The following is a 22,325-nucleotide window of genomic DNA, read 5'->3' as shown; positions in this document are numbered from 1 at the left end:
CTGCCCTCTCGTGGCTACTGCGTATAAAGAATCCCGAGGGCCAAGTAGCGCGTTGGCTGGAAAGACTACAGCAGTACCACTTTAGGATCAAACACCGAGCGGGTCGACTTCACAACAACGCTGACGCTTTGTCAAGACGTCCGTGTGGAGAGTGCAAACACTGCGACAGGATCGACGCGGAAGGAGGGAACCTGCCCGTTCGTCGGACGATTTTTGAGCAAGATGAAGAATGGACAACGGCGCGGTTAAAGCGTGAGCAAGAAGCAGACGACATAATCGGACCAATACTAAAGTGGAAGGAGGAAGGAGTCGAACGACCCGGCTGGGCAGAATTGTCCGACCAATCCCCCAGTTTAAAAGCATTATGGGCCCAATGGGATTCCTTGGTCATGGAAAATGGGCTCTCGAAGCGAAAGTGGGAGAGTCCTGATGGGCGTACCTCTAAGACGATGCTGGTCCTCCCCAAGGTAAAGGTTTCCAAGGTCTTAGAGGAAGTTCATGCCGGAACATCTGGAGCCCACTTCGGAGTGAACAAAACTTTGTCGAAAATCCGGGAGAGGTTTTATTGGGTAGGTCATCGTGACGATGTCGAAAGTTGGTGTCGCAAGTGTACGACGTGTGCGGCCAGCCAAGGTCCTCATACCAGGGCGAGGGGAAAGATGAAGAAATATAATGTTGGGGCACCTTTCGAAAGAATCGCCATCGATGTGGCCGGTCCGTTCCCTGTAACAAACGACGGCAACAAGTTTATCCTGGTGGCTAGCGACTACTTCAGCAAGTGGCCAGATGCCTATGCCATTCCAAATCAGGAAGCCGTCACGGTCGCGAAAGTACTGGTTGACAATTGGATCAGTAGGTTTGGCGTCCCCTTGGAACTTCACTCAGACCAGGGACGCAATTTCGAATCCAACGTCTTCCAAAGAGTGATGCAGCTACTGGGAATACGTAAGACAAGGACAACGCCACTACATCCACAGTCCGACGGCATGGTGGAAAGGTTCAATCGGACTATGGAGCAACACCTTTCGAAAGTGGTAGAAGAGCACCAAAGGGATTGGGACCAGCACCTTCCACTATTCCTGCTGGCCTACCGCGCAGCTATCCACGACACCACGGGCCAAACACCTGCTCACGTTGTATTTGGGAAGGAACTGCGGCTGCCCTGTGACCTAGTCTTTGGATTGCCATCCGAAGAACCAATGGAAGTACGTGACTACGTGGACGAACTGAAAGAGAAGTTGGTCAACGTGCATGAACTAGTGAGGGGCCGGATCAAGATTGCCAGTGACCGAATGAAGACCCGTTATGATGTGAAGGCCAACTGTGGCGGATTCCAGGAAGATGACTTAGTGTGGCTGTATAACCCCCGACGGAAGAAGGGACGTTGCCCAAAACTGGCTCCTGACTGGGAAGGTCCATACACTATCGTCACTAGAATAAATGACGTAGTTTATCGGATCCAACGTGGACCAAAGACGAAGATGAAGATCGTTCATCTCGATCGACTAAAACGGTACGAAGGAAACAACGAAGACGCTTCCGATCGGGACGATCGGATTTGAAGAGGGGGGCAGTGTTACGAAATACACCCTTACGCCGCCCCAGTACGACGCCTATGGCGGTCGAGAGCCTTCTGGACGTACGTGGGTGAATCATCGCTGTTGTCGACGGCCGAGAGGCGGGCGCATAAAGACAGGTCTGGAGCGTCTCGAAGCGGCGTCCAGGGGAGTCTCGAAGCGGAGTCGCGATGGATGTTCGTGAAGGATCTCGATCAGAGACTATGGGTTTAAATAGAGGCGACCGTAGGTAATGGAGGCATTCATCCAGTGAAGACAGTCGAGAGCGCCGGAATAATTTCTGTACATATTCGTCGCAATAGATAGTGTTGTAATTCGACCTGAAGAAATAAATTTTTTGAGTTTTACCAACACCCGATTTATTATTCGTCCGTCAATCGTAACAATATGTAAAGTGAGGTAATTTCAAAATCATCGCATTCAGAGATCTAACCGACCTAATTGCGCGTTAGATTCAATGAGAGTGAGGATACTTAATCCATATCCTTACACATATATACCTACAGAATACAGAGGGACCTCATTTGTGGAACTAGGAATTTTTTTCGTTGGATAAGCGTGGAGTACAAAGTGTTTTTTTCATTTAATATCTTTGTAAACACTAAAGCAATTTTAATCAGATTTGGTGCAAGGTTAGTCTCGATAAATATTTTGTATCATATTGGCAATCAAATACTCTAAATAATCTTAACAAAGTGGTTTATTTATATCCATACATACATACAATTTTTTATTACATAGTGTTACAAAAATGGAAAACTTTCTTAATCGAATTCTATACAACAAACTAATTTTACCTTAAAATTATTATTTTGATTTGCCAAATCCTAGACTTTGCCACAACGAAATTATACATACACGAGTAGCGTCTCGGGCCTCTTGATAACACACTATATATAATAAAAACAAAATTATACCCTGCAAAGCTAACAAAACAACGAAAAAGTATACAAAAATTACATCATTCTGGAGTTTTACTAAAAGCCCAAAGACCCAAGTCAAACCTAATACAATAAATAATATTTCTATCCTTATCATAAAATATTTATAGGTATTTACTTCATTTTGCAATTGTTCTAATTCAACTGGTGTCAGTGAAATCTCGTTATCAGCACCGTCATGCTTCTGATTTTCTAGTGTTAATTTATTCCGTTTTTGGTCAAGTTCTACTTTAATACAGAAACTAATTGTTAAAATAAAAATCAGCAATAGTGAAAGGGGCCACCATAAAGTGTAGTATTCAATATTACCTTCGGGGAAACAAATACCAGCTCTGTTGTTAATATAATTGTCACCATTCGCACCCAAAGTGCCTGCAACTATGATTATAGGGACAATCAAAATGAAAAAAATTGCCCTCTTTTCAAACTTTTCGGGAATGTCAGTGATACCTGCAGCTCTATTATAATACAAAAACAAATTTATTAAAATCCAAAAGAACTGAATTAACACGCAACAGTGCAAAATGGCGCCGGAAAAAACACAAAGGGCATATGCTGCTACATAAATTTTGATATTAGCAGACACGTTCAGCATAACAAATTGCAATATACCAAGACAATTAAAAAGAATAAATGCGTCATTGTTTATTTGTGATGGCCAGTTTTTAAGTTTTGTTGCAGGTATGAATAAACAAAGAAATGCTACTAAAGACAATGAACCGATGATATTAACAATCCAGTCTAATCCGATAGTTCTGTCCTCATAAAAACCAAAATATGCTGTAAAATGATTTGCAACAGAGTAATTTGAGGTGTACGCGAAATCGCACCGAAGCAAAGAAGAGACAGTCGTCGTGGTGTTCCTTCTCCAGACTAATACGCTTTCCAAATTATTTTGAGACCAATATAAACAATCGTGGTGATACTTCGTGGAATCTAGTTTATAAAAAGTTGAAACAAGGCTGGTGTTGTAGTTATTAACTGTAGGAAGAATTATGCCGTAAATGTTGTTAACAAGTGTATAAGAAGTACGTGCCTGCTCAATGAATAAGTCGTTATTGAGAAATACATTAATTCTAACAGTTTCGTTTATCTTTAACTGTTTTTTTAGTTCAGGAGACAATAATAGCGCACTGTGTAAATTTTCATATTTAAGTAATTCTGTTGCATTTACGATGTTTGTTAGTGTGGATACTGATTTATTGTTAAACTGTACGAAACCACTGAAGTCGTCGCTTAATTTAAGAAAGGAAGTGAAAAAATTTCCAGAGTTGATGGTAAGATTGTCAGTTTCAAGTTTATAACTACGAAAAATATCACTAATATAATATAATAGATTACTTGTTGCGCTACCGTTGAACTGACTTTCTTGTAATACATTTTTCTCAATTTTGTGGAAATTATTAATTATTCCATTCACATTTTCTAAATCAGCATCACTCGCACTCAAATTGCTGACTTTTCTGAAAATCATATTTGTTTGCTGAACATTTACAGGTGCAAATTCTTGTTGTCTAGAAGACAACTGTAAAACTCGTGACAGCATTTCAGGATCATGATCAACTGTAAGGATATCACTTAAAGCACAGAGTAACTCTTTTTTCTGTTCTAACATGATGGCAAAATTTCCAGATCCGCGAAACTTGCAAATAAAGTTAAACTCCGATATTTGAAATTCACCACTGACACTCCACCGTCCTCGGGTAGATTCGTCCATTTCCCAAGATGCGCACTGCACATTTTTGTTGTATGTCTCATTATTAGATCTGTAAATAAGCCACACCGTCCCATTAGCTTCACTCTCGTTTGTTAGTTTTACGCCAAATATTATATTGTCTGATGCTGACTGATCAGAAAAAAAAATATCTTTAGAATAATAAATAAAGCGGGAACATTCCTTACTGTCCGAATTTAACCAAACAGCGCTTTCCAAATCTTTTTGTTTTAGCACATCCTCAAGAGTAAATGACTCGTTCACTTGGCTTATTTTTGATTCTTTTTCATTTTTTTCAACAATTATTCCACGTACAGCTTCTATTATAGCAACATTTGTCTTTTCTTCTTCTAGATTGCAGTCTCTTGAATGTCGAGATAACAGAAAGTCTAACCAGTTATCTATTGCACGCATTTTTGATTGTGATTCCATCAACACGTTGTTATTTACATTTAAAACGTTGTTAATAATGTCAGTACAATTACTCGTGTCTACTTCCCAAAGTTTAGAAATCAAGTCTACAAGTAAATAAATATCAAATGGATTGAAATCGTTGTAGTTTTTTGATATTTTCAATAATTCAGAAACGATCGTTTTCAGTGCCGTAGGATTAGATGCTTCGTCGAGTAAATCTAGTAATGAATACGTTATGGTGGAACATTTTGGTATTTCACAGTCACAAGATTCAATGTTTGACCAAGCTGCTTCTCCAGTACTTTCTTTATCGCAAGTTCTACTTAAGCGAGTACCATCTTGTTTAAAACAATACTCCTTTGAGTAAACAGGTTCATCTGATGAAGTCTCTAGCCAGGTTAAACTACAATCACAATTGAGTGGACAGGAATCGTTACCACCCTGACACAATTGTAAATTAGCAAAATTGTTGTTTTCGCTTCTGAAATTTAAATGGGGAAAAACTGACTCTATTCCCTTGTCTGTAACTGTGCATCGAATCAGTTCTTTTGTTGATTCATGACCCTCAGGAATAAACAGTAAACAGGAAGTGACGTCTTCAAAACTAATTTTTGAAAGGTAGTGAGTAGCGTTTAGCATGTCTTCAGAAGTCAAGTCAGGACACGACTTTTGAAAATTCACGCATGTTGTATTGCAGATACTGTTTTGGTCAGAACTTAAAATATCTCCTCTCGGATGAACACACTCAATTAGATCACTTGGTACAATGTACTCCCAACCACAACTTACATTTTTACGTTGAAGTAGTTCGTTATATGTCGAAATCTTGTCGTGGAAAAGATTATATTCACCTTAAAAGACAACAAAATTATTTTATAAAAACAGCGGTAAGTCACACTACCTGGTTTTAATATAGCCACATATTCAGCATTTTTCTTTAAAACATTGCCTTCGCACGATAACAGAAAGTGTTTAAAATTCTTGGGATAGGTTGCAGAAAACTTTGATTTTTCCTCTACTGTGTCCCAAAAACTTGAACATGCTTTCGTGTCAGAAGTGGTCAACCTTGTACTGTGAACAAAATCAGAAACCTACGGAGGTTGTTGAAGTTTCAAAAGCTAGTAACCTTACCGATGTCCCTCGCACTAATATTTCGTTGAACAAGAAGCAACACATTAACATATATTTGAACATGCTTCACAATTTTTAAGAAACAATTACAACAGTCCAAAAAAAGTAGCTCATTATAACTGAAAATGATTTATACTGGTAAGATAACCTCCACAATGTATCTAGAAATAAATGTTACACTGGAGAAGAGATAAATAGCCACTCCAACGCTATCTTTAAAATCTTTAAATAATATAATCTTAATAGTACTTACAACAACAATTATGTTGGTTAAAGTTGAAAACTTTTTAACTACGCCTCAAAATTCAGTCATACCTATTTGGTTTTATATACTTTCGAGTTTTGTAGACGTTTCATGGCCTCTAAAGTATGAAAAAATAGGTCTTCAGCTTCCGTCAATTGTTCGAACCGAACAAATACAGCTTCCATAATAATCTATCTAATTTAACTTTGAGAATTTTATTTTTTTATGGTGATCCCTGTGTGCTAAAATTAACATATGTGCGTATTGTTATAGCACGGTAAAGAAGCATAGTATACATATCTTTCTTATGAGTTTTTCTATAAATAGTAAATTATTGATGACGTCATCAACATTTTAACAAGGACACGTATATCAATTAAGATAGCTGCAGCCTAATGCTAATAATAACAGTATTGCATTTCTAAAATTTCGAGAAAATGGAGCGCCGTTCCGGATCTAATCAATAAAATAAACTGATTCATTCATTAATTTTTTTGAGTCATCCAATGATCTACATATCACAGTAATAAACTCATCATATTTTGCACATTTTAGATAGGATTCATTTGGCAAAATTTTGAGATGACGTCTTCGATGTTGTGGAGGAGATAAACAAATATATTTTGATTAAAAATTTACCAAACTCACGCTAAAAAAAGACTCATTTAAAAAACGCGCGTAGCAGGTTTCTTTACATTTACCTAAACATTACATACATATTTTTATATAAACTTACAGGGGATTTCATAAAAACGTAAAATTTGGGAAGACAAATTTTAGAATTTTTCAAAAAAGTTTGCTATGTTTTATTAGATTTCAGAGACGAGGGAAGTAAATAACTTTCGACCAATGTTTTATTCTTTTTCTTTAGATGTCAGTGTATCTTTCAAAACTGTAACAATCGCAGAAACTATAGACTTTGGATACCGAAAATACATACCTAACAATAAAGAAAATAAACCGTTTTTAACACGTTTTCACAACCACGATAAATTTTAATTAGCGTAAACAGTTTTTTATTTATCACAAAATTCTGGCTGCATAACCTAAAAAAATAGGAGCTGATTATAAAACCGAAAGTAGAGTATATTACAAAACTTTTGGGTTGACGTCATCAAATTGTTGTTGTGATTGTTGATAGATATGAATAAAACAAATTTTGGTTAGCATTTACCATCAACGCGACAGCAATCTGTCCAGTAGTTTCGGATATTGTGTGTCTAAATAAAAAACTTGAGATCGACATTGCCGTGGGAATTCTTTGGATTCAAGATTTATGAGCATTTTGAAGAAACAACTCAAATCTTCGTTCGCATTAACGAGTAGCTTGATTTTGATTAATCTAATCTAATCTCTGAAAATAATGTTTATTTATAATTTCCAACATATATAAATTTGTCGTCAAATTTATCTAGAAATTTGTTTTTTGTTCTCTTGCAACATAAGTAGTTGAAATGATTTCCAAATATTTGTTAATATGTGCCATTATTGTGGAACAAAGCATGTTGCTACATGTACCACCGGTAAGTTATGAACAAGATAAGAACAAAACTAAAAATTTCACAGATGTGTAATTTTATTAACAGAACAAACCAAGATGAATTTTCGTGTATCGATAATAAAAGGAACAACATAACCGAGGAATGCTTTAAGACCAAATTCTGTTCCAAAACTAACAATTTTGAACTCAAATCATTACCAGAATGTCCAGAAGGTTTCAGTAATGCTAAAGAATTTTGTTACACATTAAGCAAAGCATCAATTTTTCCGCCAAACTGTCCATTCAGCAACACCTTACCGTTCGATTCTTATAAGCACGTCATTGATGAAGAAAGCTTGGGACCTGTCTGGATGCCAGTCCAACGAAACTTGACCAATGGTATTGGATTCTTACAATGGACAGAATACAGTGGGTTATACAAGACCGTTTTTGAAGATTATTTTTTTTTTGAGGGTGGAATAAAGAACAAAAATTGTCTAGTCTATTACAACAGTTCCTACATAGTGGCTGTATCGTGCCTAGAAATTCATCAGGGAGTATGCGCTTACGCAAAGCAAAATCGAAAGCAAGGTACGTTATGTGAAGCGTTTGGCAACTGTGTTTCCAGTACATTAAATGCAAAGTCCAAATGTATATGTCTTGAAACATCTCCTAATACGACATATCACAAAGCTGAATTTTTATCACCGTATCAGAATAACATCTACAAACTCTTAACAAATGAGACTTGTGAGATCGGGCTTGAGAAATCCTCAAATGGAACGTTAGTTTGGACCAGGTCAAGACAAGAAATAGATTATAGTTTCTGGTCCCCAGAAGCAGTTTTTGTAGACACAAAGTTTTACGTAGTTTCCAGTCCCACTGGATGGCTTTTGAGCGAACAACCGCTTTCGTGTTCACTTGTAGAAAGAGATTTACCAGAAGTATTTCCAACCGTAACTTTAACTCTAACCTACAACACCGATTTTAACTTCGTCTTAAACATTTATTCTTCGAACGAAATAAATCCGAATTTATCAATCTATTGCTTTACGGATGCAAATTCTTCAACCCTGTTATACCGCTATGTAAATTTGACTCTCATTTTTCAAAATAATACTCAGACGGTATATCAATTTCAACCGCTCAGTACTGGTTCTGGTAACTACTGGTGCGAAGGTTTCACATCCTTTGAAGCAAATGCAGTAACCAGTAACGTACTATCTTTCAAAACTGATGCATTTATTGAAACTATCCACATGAAGTATAACGAAAGTATAATTCCTCTTAACCCTGAGATTATCGACCTCTTAAAAGAACATTTGGTAAATAGTTACTGCCCTTACCGTCTGATAAAAATAAATGGGTTGGACGAAGACAAAAGACATGTATCGATAAATGTTGGTTTCGAGTGTTCAAGAGCAAATTCTACAACGACTCACTTGCCTTTTGAAATGAACCCTGTAAATTTTGAAATCTTTAGTTTACTGGCTGCTGGATGTCCCGAAATTATGGAAAACGGTTTGACTTGGCCAGAAACGGTCATAGGAGAAATAACTAATCCAAAAGAGTACTGTTTTAAAGTTGACGGGGGTCGTTTAACCAGAAGGTGTGGTGAAGACGCACAGTGGGAAGATGTTACAGAAAGCTGTGAATTTCCAGAAAAATCTTCAGTTACGGATGCGTTGTTATCATTGATAAGTTCAACAGAAGCCAATATTCTCCCTCAGTTGTATGAAGTCTTGAACGCTTCTGCGTTATTTAGTCCTTTTGATGTGTATTTAACATCTGAATTTTTGAGTACCATTAACTCAGGAAATATATCCAAGGACGCGCTTTGTACTATAGTAGATAATATTTTAAATGTTGATAGCAAAGTGTTACTGGAATCGCAAGTGCAGTTTCATGCCACCGATGTTTGGTTAGGAAAAATTCCCGAATATAAGTTTTGGTGTTTTGACCCTAGCGTACTAGTAAAAACAAATTTTGCATATCACTGTTACGATGTTTTTGTTAGACATTTTGTATATGTTCTAAACACCGGCGACGAACGGACAGTATCATACAGTGATGGCTACAATGTGACCGAAATATTATCTAAAGAGAATTTGGAAAGTTGTATTTCATTCTTTTCTACGGCAACCATGGATTCAAGATATATGGCAATCTTTTTTAATAGTGGATTATTTCCTGATGAGCTGTCTAAATATATACAAGACATATATCTAGTCTATGATCCCGGTTTCCAGCTTCCGAATTATAACATTTATTATAAATTTACGCCAGACCAGTTAGCTTATAATGTAAAATGTGTATTTTGGAATACCAATCTTTCGTCTAGCTCCTGGGCTGTAGGAGGTTATTTTACGCTTCACGAATATTATTTCAGTTGTGAATTTTCACGAACGGGGAACGTAGCTTTGGCAGTAATACCTCCAGATGCCGTAATGCAAAGTTTATCCGATATACTAGCTTCTGATGCACCGAGTTTTGAAATTATTTCAAGACTTGTTCAAGTATCCTCTAGATTCAATGAGTTTGCTCCTATAGATGTTTTTCTCAGTGCGGAAATTTTAAAAAGAGTAAGTGCTGAAACAGTTAACTTAGAACACTTAACACAAATTATTAACAATATTCAACACGTTCCAAGAGATATCCTTGTGGAAAGTCAGAAACTTTATATGGCAACTGACTCGCTCTTATACTACACCGATGTGTTAGTAGAAAAGCAAGTATACACAAGCGATTTTTCAAGCGTCCTAGACAATTTTCTACCCCTGATTCTTAATTGCAACAATTTCAATGGTCTGATACTTTTCGATAATAACACATACTTGGTTTTAAACGATTCTCTTGATGTATCTAACTACTTGACATACGAAAATTTAACTAGTGCACTAATTTTAAGTCCAGAATTGAAAGCTCAAATTTGCCAAAACTCAACATTTATAATAAACATATATTTGAACGATGTCTTATTCAACGAAAATACAACTATAATAAACGAAACAGCGAGTATCATCTTCGACGTTATTCTCCACGAATTCGAAGGAAATTTTTCCGGCCCCATATCGACGTTTCACAAAATAGATTCCCAAATGAAATACGAAAATGCGTGTGTGTACTGGAAGTACGACGTACCCCACAGTATTCCAGGTTTCTGGAAGAGAGACAACGCAACCAAAACACTCTCCACTTTGGTACAGTGCGATTTTTGGCACGCCACACACTTTGGTTCCCTTTTACTAGGGGCAGATGAAGGCAGGTACACCGAAACTGAACAGATTATTCTTCAGTGGATTACGAACATCAACTGCGTGTTATCTTTAATCGGTTTCTCCGGCATAATTCTAAAAGCCGTATTGTCTAAAACCTGGTGGAAAGACATCAAGACTAAGATTTTGCTGTTTTTTACCGTTTCCGGTATATTTCAGATTGTAGTATTTTTGATTTCTGACAATATTGACGAATATTTAAAAATCTACGCCCTTTGTGTGATTTCAGGGGTTGTTGTTCACTATTCTGTTTTGGTTCAGTTTTGTTGGACGTTCCTGATGGCACTTTTCCAGTTCAGAGTCAGCGTTCTCGGTAAAGAGTACGACTTCGAACATGTTATTAAAAAATCAACCATGTTTGTGGTTAGTCTTCCTTTGCTTATTGTTTTAATCGTGTTAGGGTTAGACAGTGATTCTTACGTGAAAAGTAAGTCGGGAATCTGTTATCCAACCGATTCTGCCCTTTATGTTGGGGTGTGGTGGCCTATTTCTACTATTCTGGTGTTTAATTTGGTAACTTGTTGTTTTGTTTACAATGCAATTCGCCAAGATCGTCGAGTTCAACGCACTGCATTTCTATTCTTTTTGCTTGGACTTACCTGGATTTTTGGTTTTATAGCAGAAATTTCTGTTAGTGTGGTTTTCGTTTTTTTATTTGACTTCCTAGCAACTTCGCAAGGTGTCATTTTATTCTTTATCTACGTCGGTAGAGACCTAATACTTCTTAAAAATAAGAACCAAAAAAAAACTAATAAACAATTGCACTGATTTTGACCACCTTTAATAGTAAATGAGTACTCACTTAGTTAATAATAATTAGAGAGCGGATTTTATGAAATTTGCATATCCGTTATTTTTTGCATATAAGTCTTGATATTTAATATATGAACGAATCATGCTAATTAAAACTGAATACAGCTATAAAAAAAAATTGCATATTTGCATATATTGGCCTTCTGCTGCATATTTCACGGAATGGGTGCATATTTTGCATTTTTATCAATTTTTGTGCTAAATTCTATCGGCATTTATCTAGAAAGACGAAATTTTATGAATCATATTGCAAATATTGTCTTGAGGCTTCAAATAACTAGGAAAGGTTTGGGTTTTATGGTAGTTTGGAGACACCACTGGGTGTTAAGCCATCCTTCCAGGTAAATTCGCGCCTTAATTACTTTTGGAAATACCGTTCGTTCCCAATATTTTTGTTCGTTAAGTGTATTAATGGTATGTTTAGTGGTGGTCGAAGGAACGTTATACTATTATTTTTCATCGTGAGTTGGTATTGAAAGCATTTAAAGGGACACAGGTGTATCGATATGCCGAAGATAACTCGAATTAATTTATGGATTAAACTTTTCCTGAACTTATTCTGTGGACGTAGTACGCAGTTTTTCTATATAAAAATACCTATACCTACTTTAGAATCACCGGAAAAACTTTTTGTTAGAATATTTAGAAACATTTTTAAAAATAAATTGTTACCAAAATAGTAATTAAATAGTGGATTACTACTATTTTTTAATTTGTTCTGTTTATATTTATTTTTTAGTATAAGAATATTATCTTTAAAAACGTGATTCATGTGTTAGTGAGATGTAATTAAACACTTTGCAATGTGATTTATGTTTTTTTTTTGTAATAAAACGTAAGCTCGGGAAACTTGTTTTTGTAATTTATAAATAAATTTAGTTCGCTTATTAAGCTTTTTTTTTAATTTTTGAAGCATATGCAACTGCATATCTCTGCATATATTAAGAAAGTTACTGCATATTTGCATAAATTTGGTGCCTATCATATGATCATATTTCTCAAAATTTTGCTGCATATTTATTTTCCGCTCTATAATAATAATACTAATATTGTCATAATATAATTAAGTTTATTGCTTTTTTTTTCTATGTTAACATTTTTATTATTATTATTATTTATTATTAAGTATTTAGAAACTGATCTTTATTGTACCGATGAAAATAAAAGTTGTTATAATTAGCTAGTTTGATTTATTGCTACCAAATCTAGTGAATCTCAATTTTTTGATATTTTCTAATGGAAATACTAATAACCTACATATACCACATACTATATATTTTGCCATAACTGTGTGTTCTTCACATTTTTCCTGGTAGAGTAGTTTATGTATGTTAGATATGTCAGTCGTAAGTTAATCCTTTATTGATCTAGGTCTATTGAATTAAAGTTTAATTAATAATAAATTAATAACCACACCACATTTTGATTTACATATGTATTGTCTTCCAAGTTTAAAGAGGTTTTTATGATAGGTCCATTGTGTCGAAATTGATGATGGAGACAATAAAGTAAATCCCTAGCCATAAATAAGAAACTGGTCGGTTCCTTGAAGGGCCGTACTTTGTTATTGAACTCATATTGTCTGTGGTGGGGTACAAACGAGGTGATAATGTTTATTTTCTTGTCATAAAAACGACTTTAAACTGGGAGTACAATTTATGGAAGCATCAAGAGTTAATATGCGACTGCGCAGGAGTCAAATTCCGACGATTTTCAGATTGCTGTAAAAGCAAAAAACTTAAAAAAAAGATATATAAGCAAAACCAAAGACCGCAAGTGTGAATTTTACAGAACAATTGTCCTAGCACTGGTGGCGATTAAATTATATACGTGAAAAAAAGAACTTATGAGAAAATTTTCAGAAAAACGATACGTCTTTAATAATGAACAACACCGTTGCAAGACCTGTTTTCTAAAATGTGCTATAGAAGTGGTACTTAACTATTCAAATAAACAAGATATAAATTTTGAAATTTTAGCACTTTACAAAAAAAACACCTGCTGATAATTATAAAAATGGAAGTTGTTTGCTTAATCAGATTATTGCAATACGAATTACAAAGTTTAAAATGTTTTTAATTGATTTATCGCAAATGTTCTTGGTGCCATAGTACTTCACGACGCATTTAATTTTTGATATTATATCAGGAGAACCAGAATGGACCGGGAGCAAAGTTTGAATTTTGGACATCCAATCTATTCCAAATTATCTCTTTTCCGAATTCTGACGCAACTAGGACATATTTAAATTATTCAGAAATGAGTCAAAACCACCAAAACGATTAAAAATGAAGATGAAAATAAGCGGTTGCAAATGCGTGACAAGATAAGATTTCGTTAGTCAGGTTATTAGTTGTATTTTAATAATACAAAATCAGATAGGCCGATGAAAAAGATAGATAACGAAAACAATAATGATTGGCATTTTTTACGTTTTAGATTGAAAATAAGATTGTTTAATGATACAAAAATGAACAAATATTATTTTGAAGTACCTCTAGAGATAATGTCGTAAGTTGCCGCCTTATATAAGTATAAGTTGAAGGACAGAATATTTAGCTTTTATATTGTTTTCCGTTAATCAAAATGCTCGGACATCTTATTTTTACCATTCAACGACATCTGTGGTGAAAAGAAATAAATTTTAGATTTATAAAATTTCCAATGTTTCCAAGTAGTCTTGACATTGTAAGTTTTTCAGTTTTTAACTGTATCTTGTAAGATTCTTCAGACAATAAAACTCGGATAAAATATTAAATATTTTATTGGTAGGAAACAGTATTACTCATAATATTAATAAAAAAATAATTAAATTAGAGTTAAGCGCATCCTCATCTCAACGTGTTATATATAGCTTCATCCGAATCCGACTGCGTCACACTATCACCATTCGACCCTAACTTAACATAACAATACTCCGTCTTAGTCCTCTTACACTCACACAATTTACTATTATCACAATTCGGACAACCCGAAGAACTCTCACAAATCTCGGCATCGATATTCTCATCTTGACACTTCGCCCCGCCCCCTTCATTCTTCCGCTGACACACCTCATCAGCCACTTGACTATACGGAATATCATCGACATTAACAAACCCTTCACTGGACTTCACCTCATGAATCTGCACCACCACAGACCTGGTCTTCGGAAGATCGTTCTTATATCTCCCGTCCACCATTTTCCCACATTTAGCTTTTTGTACTTTGGTTTTAACGTGGAACTCCGTGCAGAGCCTCTCAGTTATATACGAATGGTCATGGTCCTGTTTCGGCAGCGTCGGAATCAGATCCGGCTTAGTCTTCTTCAACTTGACTTCAACAACCGGCTTGATCTCGTCCAACTTCAACTCTTCCTTCGCATCTTCATCCAGAATACACATCTGGAAGTCGTAGCTTCGCATGGACCCGCGCTCCGGGTGGTTCTTCTGGCTTTCCGAAATAGAATACAGCTGCGTGTCCAAACTCTGACACTTCAACAACGCCGGGTTGTTTTTCCCACCGTGGGACGTCTCCTCCAAGTCGATCCTCTTCGTCGAGAACATAAAACTCGCGGATTTCTTCACAGGGTTGTAGCTCTTCCTTCCAAATTTCTCTTCAATTAGCTTGGACATGTCTTTATACCTCTCTATGCTCTTTCCTTTCTCCATTCCGTCTAAAGGATCTCTTATGTCGGTGAACTGCGGTCCTTCTTCGTTCTTTCCCAAGATTTTGAAGTACTTGTACCACTTTTTCGGTTTAGGGAACTTCTCCATGGCTTCTTTTGTGATGATCTGCTTGTCTTCGTATTGCTTGCATTCGCACTGGGGTTGCCGGCACTCGGGGCAAAACGTGTCGTGTTTTAAGGGGGTACTGACTCACTTCGTAAAAGCATACTTACATGGGTCTAGAATTTTGCAAACAGCGAGTCGAATTTTCATTGGAATTTAACAAAATTTGGATTGTACCTGTAGAAAGGATTTATCTACACGGCTAGCTTCATGAATGCTTATAATTCTAAAAATCAGTTGAAATAAGTCGGTATAAAATAAGCGTTTTTATTGTAATGTTTCAACGTAAATATAGATAAACAGCATTCAGCGATTAAATATAAGTATAGCTGGCCGTGTAGTGTCATTCATGAATTGCAGTTCTGGTTAATAAAAATTTGTAAAAAGTTAACAATGCGCTTGTATTTTGCAAAATTCTAGACATCTGCACAATACGATTTGGTATCAGCAGCTCGAGTTGCTGCCAACGGGTTGGCGTGTAGAGGGAGTTATTTGAAACAGAACCACTGCATCTCCCCAATAGTGTCGGCAGCTCTTAGCTGCCTTTTGTTGTGTGTATAACTTGACTGGTCAAATGTTTCCCTAAACTGAAAAAACCCAAGAAAAACATCTGGAAATTATTATGGTCGATGCAGATTGCAGACCAGAAAACGTGCAACTGCAGTGTAGTAGGTACAGACAGCATGGCGAGAGGTGACCGAAATTTGAAAAAAAATCCGCGGCTAAGCGTACGGCGTAAAATTGAGTGTAGAAATCATCTATTGCGTAATTTCTGCAATCACCTCAAAGAGTTGACTACTAGACGAGTTAGTTCTACGAGGCAGATAGTGACTCCAGATCAGCGTCTTTTATTAAAAAATAACATCTGAAGATTTCGATCAGCCATTCAAAGCGCTGTGAAATATCGCTGTTCTGAAAGTGGTAGTCATGAAGAAAAGGTAGCCAGTCTGCGCACCGATATTCTTAATTCAATATACCACATATTTGGCGATCATTCTAAATGTGCTACATATTTTTGTAAAGGTAAACATACAGGAGTAATCAAATGATATTTTTGTTGTTTAATAATTATGTTATTTACAGACAAAGACAGTGCAAATAATTACATTCCGGACATGACACGCACGGGTTTATTGCAAGACATTAGAATAGTCCTAAACAGAATTGTTCAACATGCAGATAGTTTGTTGCTAGATATGGACAATAACTCTGCAGAGTGTTACAATTCTGTAGTTGCTAAATTTATAGGCGGAAAAAGAATTAACTTGGCGGGTCGTGATTCTTTTCAATTAAGGTGTCAAGCGGCAGGAATCAGTTTCAATACAGGACATTACAAATATCCCCATTTGATCTACAAATCCATAACGAAGCGAAGTCCTGGTAAATTCGTAAAATCTTACATGGCTCAAAAGAAGAGAATTCATGAAAACAAACTCACAAGAAGACAACTTTTTCCCGAAAAATATAAAAAGAAAATCAAACTTCCCGCAGAAACTGATGCTGATTATGGACCTGACGCTGCCGCCATTTCGAATATATTGCCAGACAGCTATGAGATTGAAAAAAAGGCCTTTCTTGATGCTCTTCAAAAAACACCACTGGAAATAAATGAGTTGCAACAGAAGACTATTGGTCAAAGTAACAATCGAACTTGGGTGGAAGAAAGATATAAGCGATTAACAGCATCTGTTTTTGGAAAAATTTGTAAAATGAGGCATTCAACTTCATGCCAAGCGACCGTGAAAAGTCTGTTGTATAGTACCTTTTCGGGATCTACCGCTACAGACTGGGGCAAAACACATGAGCCTATGGCCGTAGAAGCGTTTCAAATTGCGAACGATGTAACTGTTGAACCTTGCGGGTTGTTTATAGACGCTAATTTTGGATTTTTGGCCGCATCTCCAGATGGATTAATAGGCAATAACGCCATCATAGAGATTAAATGCCCCTACTCTGCGGCTCAGATGACACCAATAGATGCAATTTTACAAAAAAAGCTTGCATATTGCACTTCAAATAATGGGAAAATACAACTAAAAAAATCTTCCGATTACTATTTTCAGATTCAGGGCCAATTGCATATTACGAGGCGTGACATTTGCCATTTTGTAATATGGACACCTCTCGGTATAGAAGTTGAAAGGGTAAATATTATGCTACGATCATATATAGAACCTAGTGGCTATCAGTATAATCAAAACAAAAAAATATGTTTACCTTTCATTTACAGATTTCCAGAGACGACGTATTTTGGTCACAAAAAATGGAATACCGTCTTGAACAATTTTACTACAATTGTTTATTGCCTGAGCTACTCTATCCTCAACATCCCAAAAATCTGCCAATTCGTGATTTGAGGAAAAGAGAACCCCAGAAGACGACATAGATTTTCTAATTAAATAATTGACCACACTCAGTTTTTTTTTTTTTACAAAAAGACTCATAAATTTGCATTGGTAATATGTTATAATTTGTTCATATACTAAGTGTACTAGTTTAGCTCCAATTTTTATATATTTTTATTTTTATTTTTAACCAGCCACTTTAAAATTAATTGTTCCAATTTTTATATTTCCTGTTGGAAATAAACTACTTTTTTTTACTAATAAAACCTGGACGGGGTCACAGTGACCTTCCTACTCCTCACTGCAACCGCACCAGTACAATAAAAAAAAAGAAAGATTTTTCCTACAGTTACCGGTCGGTAAGTAGCTGTAGGTTCCGCAATCGTGTGATTTTTTTTCTCAAAAAAATTAACAGCAATTTGACATTTTTTTTTAATTTGTGGCAATGTCAAAGGGCCTTTTTAAATTTATTAATAATTTACGAATTTTAATTTTATTTTAAACATAAAAAATTCTTCAATAAAAAATGTAATGGGGTTCACTTTTATGAAAATTACAAGAACTGAAAACTTAGCTTTTCTAAATATGACTGACAACAATAACATTTACAGTACAAAGGTACTAAAATAAAAATCAAATTGTAATGCTATTGCACAAATTGCGAAGCGCCGAAAGCTACTAAATCTGCTACTGTACGATGCTGAAATATATTGTTTCTTAAATGACCTGTTTAGATCTCCTATTTAAATTCTCAGGAATTTCGGAAACTACTTTGCACACGGTTTGTACGGCAAACCAACGTTTGTTAGAATAAGGAGACGGGTTCTATAAGGTTCAGTATTCCGTACTGATTTGCTCGCAAACTGGCCGCCTTTGCACATGTGATTTCCTGTGTCGGCAGCGGTGACCTACCACAAAGAATTACCCGAACAATTAAAAATTTGGCAATGAGTACTAAGATAATAAAATGTTGCAATTTTTTATTTTAAATATACATTTCTAAAGGCTTTGGGGCCCCTCCAGCTTTGATGCCCTAGGCCAGTGCCTAGTGTGCCTTATTATAAATCCAAAGGTGTATAAAATTATTACTTGAATTGATGAGTTGACTGACAGATACCACATATCACATCACTAATTTCCTACACAACCGTACGTACTGAAATTTTGTGACTACATAGATACTCGAACAAGAAAACAAGTACTTGTCTAATAAGTTACGGCAAAAACCTCATCTTCTTTGGAAATGTGACCTAAAACGGGGTGCTAAAATTGTCACTTCACTTTGATTTATGAGCAGTTCAGTCCAGTTCGTTTCTCACTATTGATGTTAGCATCGTTCTTTGTAAATTTAATATGGGTGCCTGTAATAGTGCGAAAAGAACAGAGGTATTGATATATTCGAGAGGACAAGAAACAGTAAACATAAACTCCGCCCTCTGGTTGACGTGTTTTTTCTTTGGGACAGCGGAATTAGAAAACGTTGTAAGAGTCAGTACCCCCTTAAGTCAGGGGCTATTCGGACTTCTCGGTACCAGTTTTCTACGTTTTTGTGGCAAAACGCGAGGGCTGCTTGGAGGCGCTGGGATTTGAAAAGTCGGTTTTCGGAATCGAAGCCCAGAGAGCTTTTGGAGAGTTTCAAGTTGGAGTTGAGGTTGATGCAGCTGATTTGGTGCTGGATGATGTCCTGGTTGGGGGATGGGAGGGTGCAGGTGTCCATGAGGGGCTCTTGGAATTTGTTTTCGAGGATATGAGTGTCGGAAAAAGCAAAAAATGATAGTTTTTTGTTGTGTTACTATTTTAAATATAGGTTAGAATTCTGGAGGTGGCTGTGTATAAAATCCTTGAAGTTGATCATATATTGCTTTTGCAATTGATTCGAGAAATAGAGAAGAGTCGAATTCTAACACGAATTACTACAAAATGTGAAAGACTTTTTGAGTAATTTTTCAGAAAATCAAATTTCATTTTCCATTAGGGATCTTTGCATATTCGAAATTGGTTACAAACCAAATTACTAGATTTTGATAGCCTACCTTTCTCTAAAAACATCCTGAACGGTATATAAGTGTATTAATTAATGGTTTGATAAGCTGTCAACTTAAGGACGAAAGTACAAAAGGTACTTTACTATTAAAATAAACAAGATATAAATTTTGTTTTTTGTAGCATTTTACTAAAAAACACTTCATTATAATTCTAAATTTGGCACCTGATAACTTAATAACGTAAATTTTAAAGTTTAAGTTTTAAATTATCTTATCACTAGTAATTGGTGACACAACAGCACCAACGCATGTCGGTTACGCAACACAAAATACACCAATAAGACTGCGACTGCGAAAAACGCCCATAATTTTCCCTATTAATCTACAACCGCGATATTTCTCCATCTAGTGCTAATCGTATAAATTGCTATATTATTATTTCGGTTGACGATTTTGGAAAATCGATAGAAATTTTCAAAGAAACGAAGATGAAAATGATATCTGGGTGTGTAAATCTACAAAAAAATGTCTAGAACATTTTTGAACATAGTTGAAAAAGTCAAAAATGACAAAATCAGTCATATCTTATCAAAACTAGCTTCTATAGAGAGTAACAAGAACAAGATTATTTAAAGGCAGTCTAATTTATTAAGTTAAATAGCGCTTTCTTGAGAATTTGACTGGAAGCCTCATCATTTGTATTCCATTTTGATGATATCTTGACTATCTCTTGTTTATACTTCTGTGGGTCTCGCCATCCCAAATTTGTCATCCGAAAAGATAGGATTCATTCTGCAAAATTTTGAGATGACATTATTGATTTTGTGGAGGGGATAAACAAATATATTTTGATTAAAAATTTACCGCGCTCACGGTAACAAAAGACTCATTTGAGACATGTGCATAGCATGTTTTTATTTACATGTACTTTAACATTACATACATATTTTTATATCAACTCACAGGGGTTTGCGACTTCAAATTTCAGAATTTTTTAAAAAAGATCGATTTGTTTTATTAGATTTCAGGGACGAGGGAAGTCCAGCCAAAATAACCTTCGACCAATGTTTTATTCTTTTTCTTTAGATGTCAGTGTATCTTTTAAAACTGAACAATCGCAGAAACTATAGACTGAAGATATAGAAAATACATACTTAACAATGAAGAAAATAAATCTTTTTTAACACGTTTTCATAACCACGATAAATTTAATTAGCGTAAACAGTTTTTAATTTTTCACAAAATTCTATCTGCATAACCTAAAAAAACAGGAGCAGATTAAAAAACAGAAAGTATATTATATTGCAAAACTTATAGGTTGACGTCATCAAATTGTTGTTGTGATTGTTGTTAGATATGAACAAACAAATTTTGGTTAGCATTTGACCATCAACGCGACAGCAATCTGTCCAGTAGTTTCGGATATTGTGTGTCTAAATAAAAAACGGGAGATCGACATAGCCGTGCGAAAAACATGAAATTAATTAATTATTTGGATTCAAGATTTATGAGCATTTTGAAGAAACAACTCAAATCTTCGTTCGCATTAACGAGTAGCTTAATTTTGATTAATCTAATCTAATCTCTGAAAATAATGTTTATTTATAATTTCCAACGTATATAAATTTGTCGTCAAATTTATCTAGAAATTTGTTTTTTGTGCTCTTGCAACATAAGTAGTTGAAATGATTTCCAAATATTTGTTAATATGTGCCATTATTGTGGAACAAAGCATGCTGCTACACGTAACACCGGTAAGTTATGAACAAGATAAGAACAAAGCTAAATATTTCACAGATGTGTAATTTTATTAACAGAAAAAACCACGATGAATTTTCGTGTATCGATAATAAAAGGAACAACATAAACGAGGAATGCTATAAGACAAAATTCTGTTCCAAAACTAACAATTTTGAACTCAAATCATTACCAGAATGTCCAGAAGGTTTCAGTAATGCGAAAGAATTTTGTTACACATTAAGCAAGGAATCAATTTTTCCGCCAAACTGTCCATTCAGCAACATCTTACCGTTCGATTCTTATAAGCACGTTATTGATGATGAAAACTTGGGACCTGTCTGGATGCCAGTTCAACGAAACTTGACTAATGGTATTGGATTCTTACAATGGACAGAATACAGTGGGTTATACAAGACCGTTTTTGAAGATTCTTTTTTTTTTGAGGGTGGAATAAAGAACAAAAATTGTCTAGTGTATTACAACAGTTCCTACACAGTGGCTGTATCGTGCCTAGAAATTCATCAGGGAGTATGCGCTTACGCAAAGCAAAATCGAAAGCAAGGTACGTTATGTGAAGCGTTTGGCAACTGTGTTTCCAGTACATTAAATGCAAAATCCAAATGTATATGTATTGAAACATCTGCAAACACAAGATATTACAAAGCTGAATTCTTAGCGCCGTATCAGAATAACATCTACAAACTCTTAACAAATGAGACTTGTGAGATCGGACTTGAGAAATCCTCAAATGGAACGTTAGTTTGGACAAGGTCAAGACAAGAAATTGATTATAGTTTCTGGTCCCCAGAAGCAGTTTTTGTAGACACAAAGTTTTACGTAGCTTCCAGTCCGACTGGATGGCTTTTGAGCGAACAACCGCTTTCTTGTTCACTTGT

At 35.6% G+C, this 22,325-nt stretch overlaps 3 protein-coding genes across 4 annotated transcripts; 1 reads left to right on the top strand and 2 right to left on the bottom strand.

Moving 5' to 3' along the window:
- Positions 1-2,303: 2,303 nt before the first annotated feature.
- On the bottom strand, positions 2,304-5,877 carry LOC135123979 (uncharacterized). 2 transcript variants are annotated; one of them, XM_064048838.1, is made up of 3 exons: positions 5,778-5,877; positions 5,545-5,737; positions 2,304-5,497 (listed from the first exon to the last, which is right to left on the bottom strand). In XM_064048838.1, the coding sequence occupies exons 1-3, from the start codon at positions 5,838-5,840 to the stop codon at positions 2,385-2,387; spliced, it is 3,369 nt and encodes a 1,122-aa protein (XP_063904908.1). In that variant the 5' UTR covers positions 5,841-5,877; the 3' UTR covers positions 2,304-2,384. The 2 variants fall into 2 exon arrangements, with proteins under 2 accessions (XP_063904908.1, XP_063904909.1); XM_064048839.1 differs by having other exon boundaries at positions 5,548-5,737.
- Positions 5,878-14,337: 8,460 nt separating this feature from the next.
- Positions 14,338-19,421, bottom strand: LOC135124464 (uncharacterized). Its single transcript, XM_064049533.1, has 5 exons — positions 19,227-19,421; positions 19,024-19,158; positions 18,476-18,612; positions 17,577-17,750; positions 14,338-15,441 (listed from the first exon to the last, which is right to left on the bottom strand). The coding sequence occupies exons 1-5, from the start codon at positions 19,419-19,421 to the stop codon at positions 14,421-14,423; spliced, it is 1,662 nt and encodes a 553-aa protein (XP_063905603.1). The 3' UTR covers positions 14,338-14,420.
- On the top strand, positions 16,241-19,158 carry LOC135124211 (uncharacterized). Its single transcript, XM_064049119.1, has 2 exons — positions 16,241-17,503; positions 17,590-19,158. The coding sequence occupies exons 1-2, from the start codon at positions 16,430-16,432 to the stop codon at positions 17,743-17,745; spliced, it is 1,230 nt and encodes a 409-aa protein (XP_063905189.1). The 5' UTR covers positions 16,241-16,429; the 3' UTR covers positions 17,746-19,158.
- Positions 19,422-22,325: the final 2,904 nt, after the last annotated feature.

Source organism: Zophobas morio, unplaced genomic scaffold, assembly GCF_036711695.1.
Source record: "Zophobas morio isolate AGI-343-1 ecotype UQ-CSIRO unplaced genomic scaffold, CSIRO_AGI_Zmor_V1 ptg000007l, whole genome shotgun sequence".
Classification (NCBI taxonomy): Eukaryota; Metazoa; Arthropoda; class Insecta; order Coleoptera; family Tenebrionidae; genus Zophobas; species Zophobas morio.
This window is presented reverse-complemented; position numbering and strand designations above follow the sequence as displayed.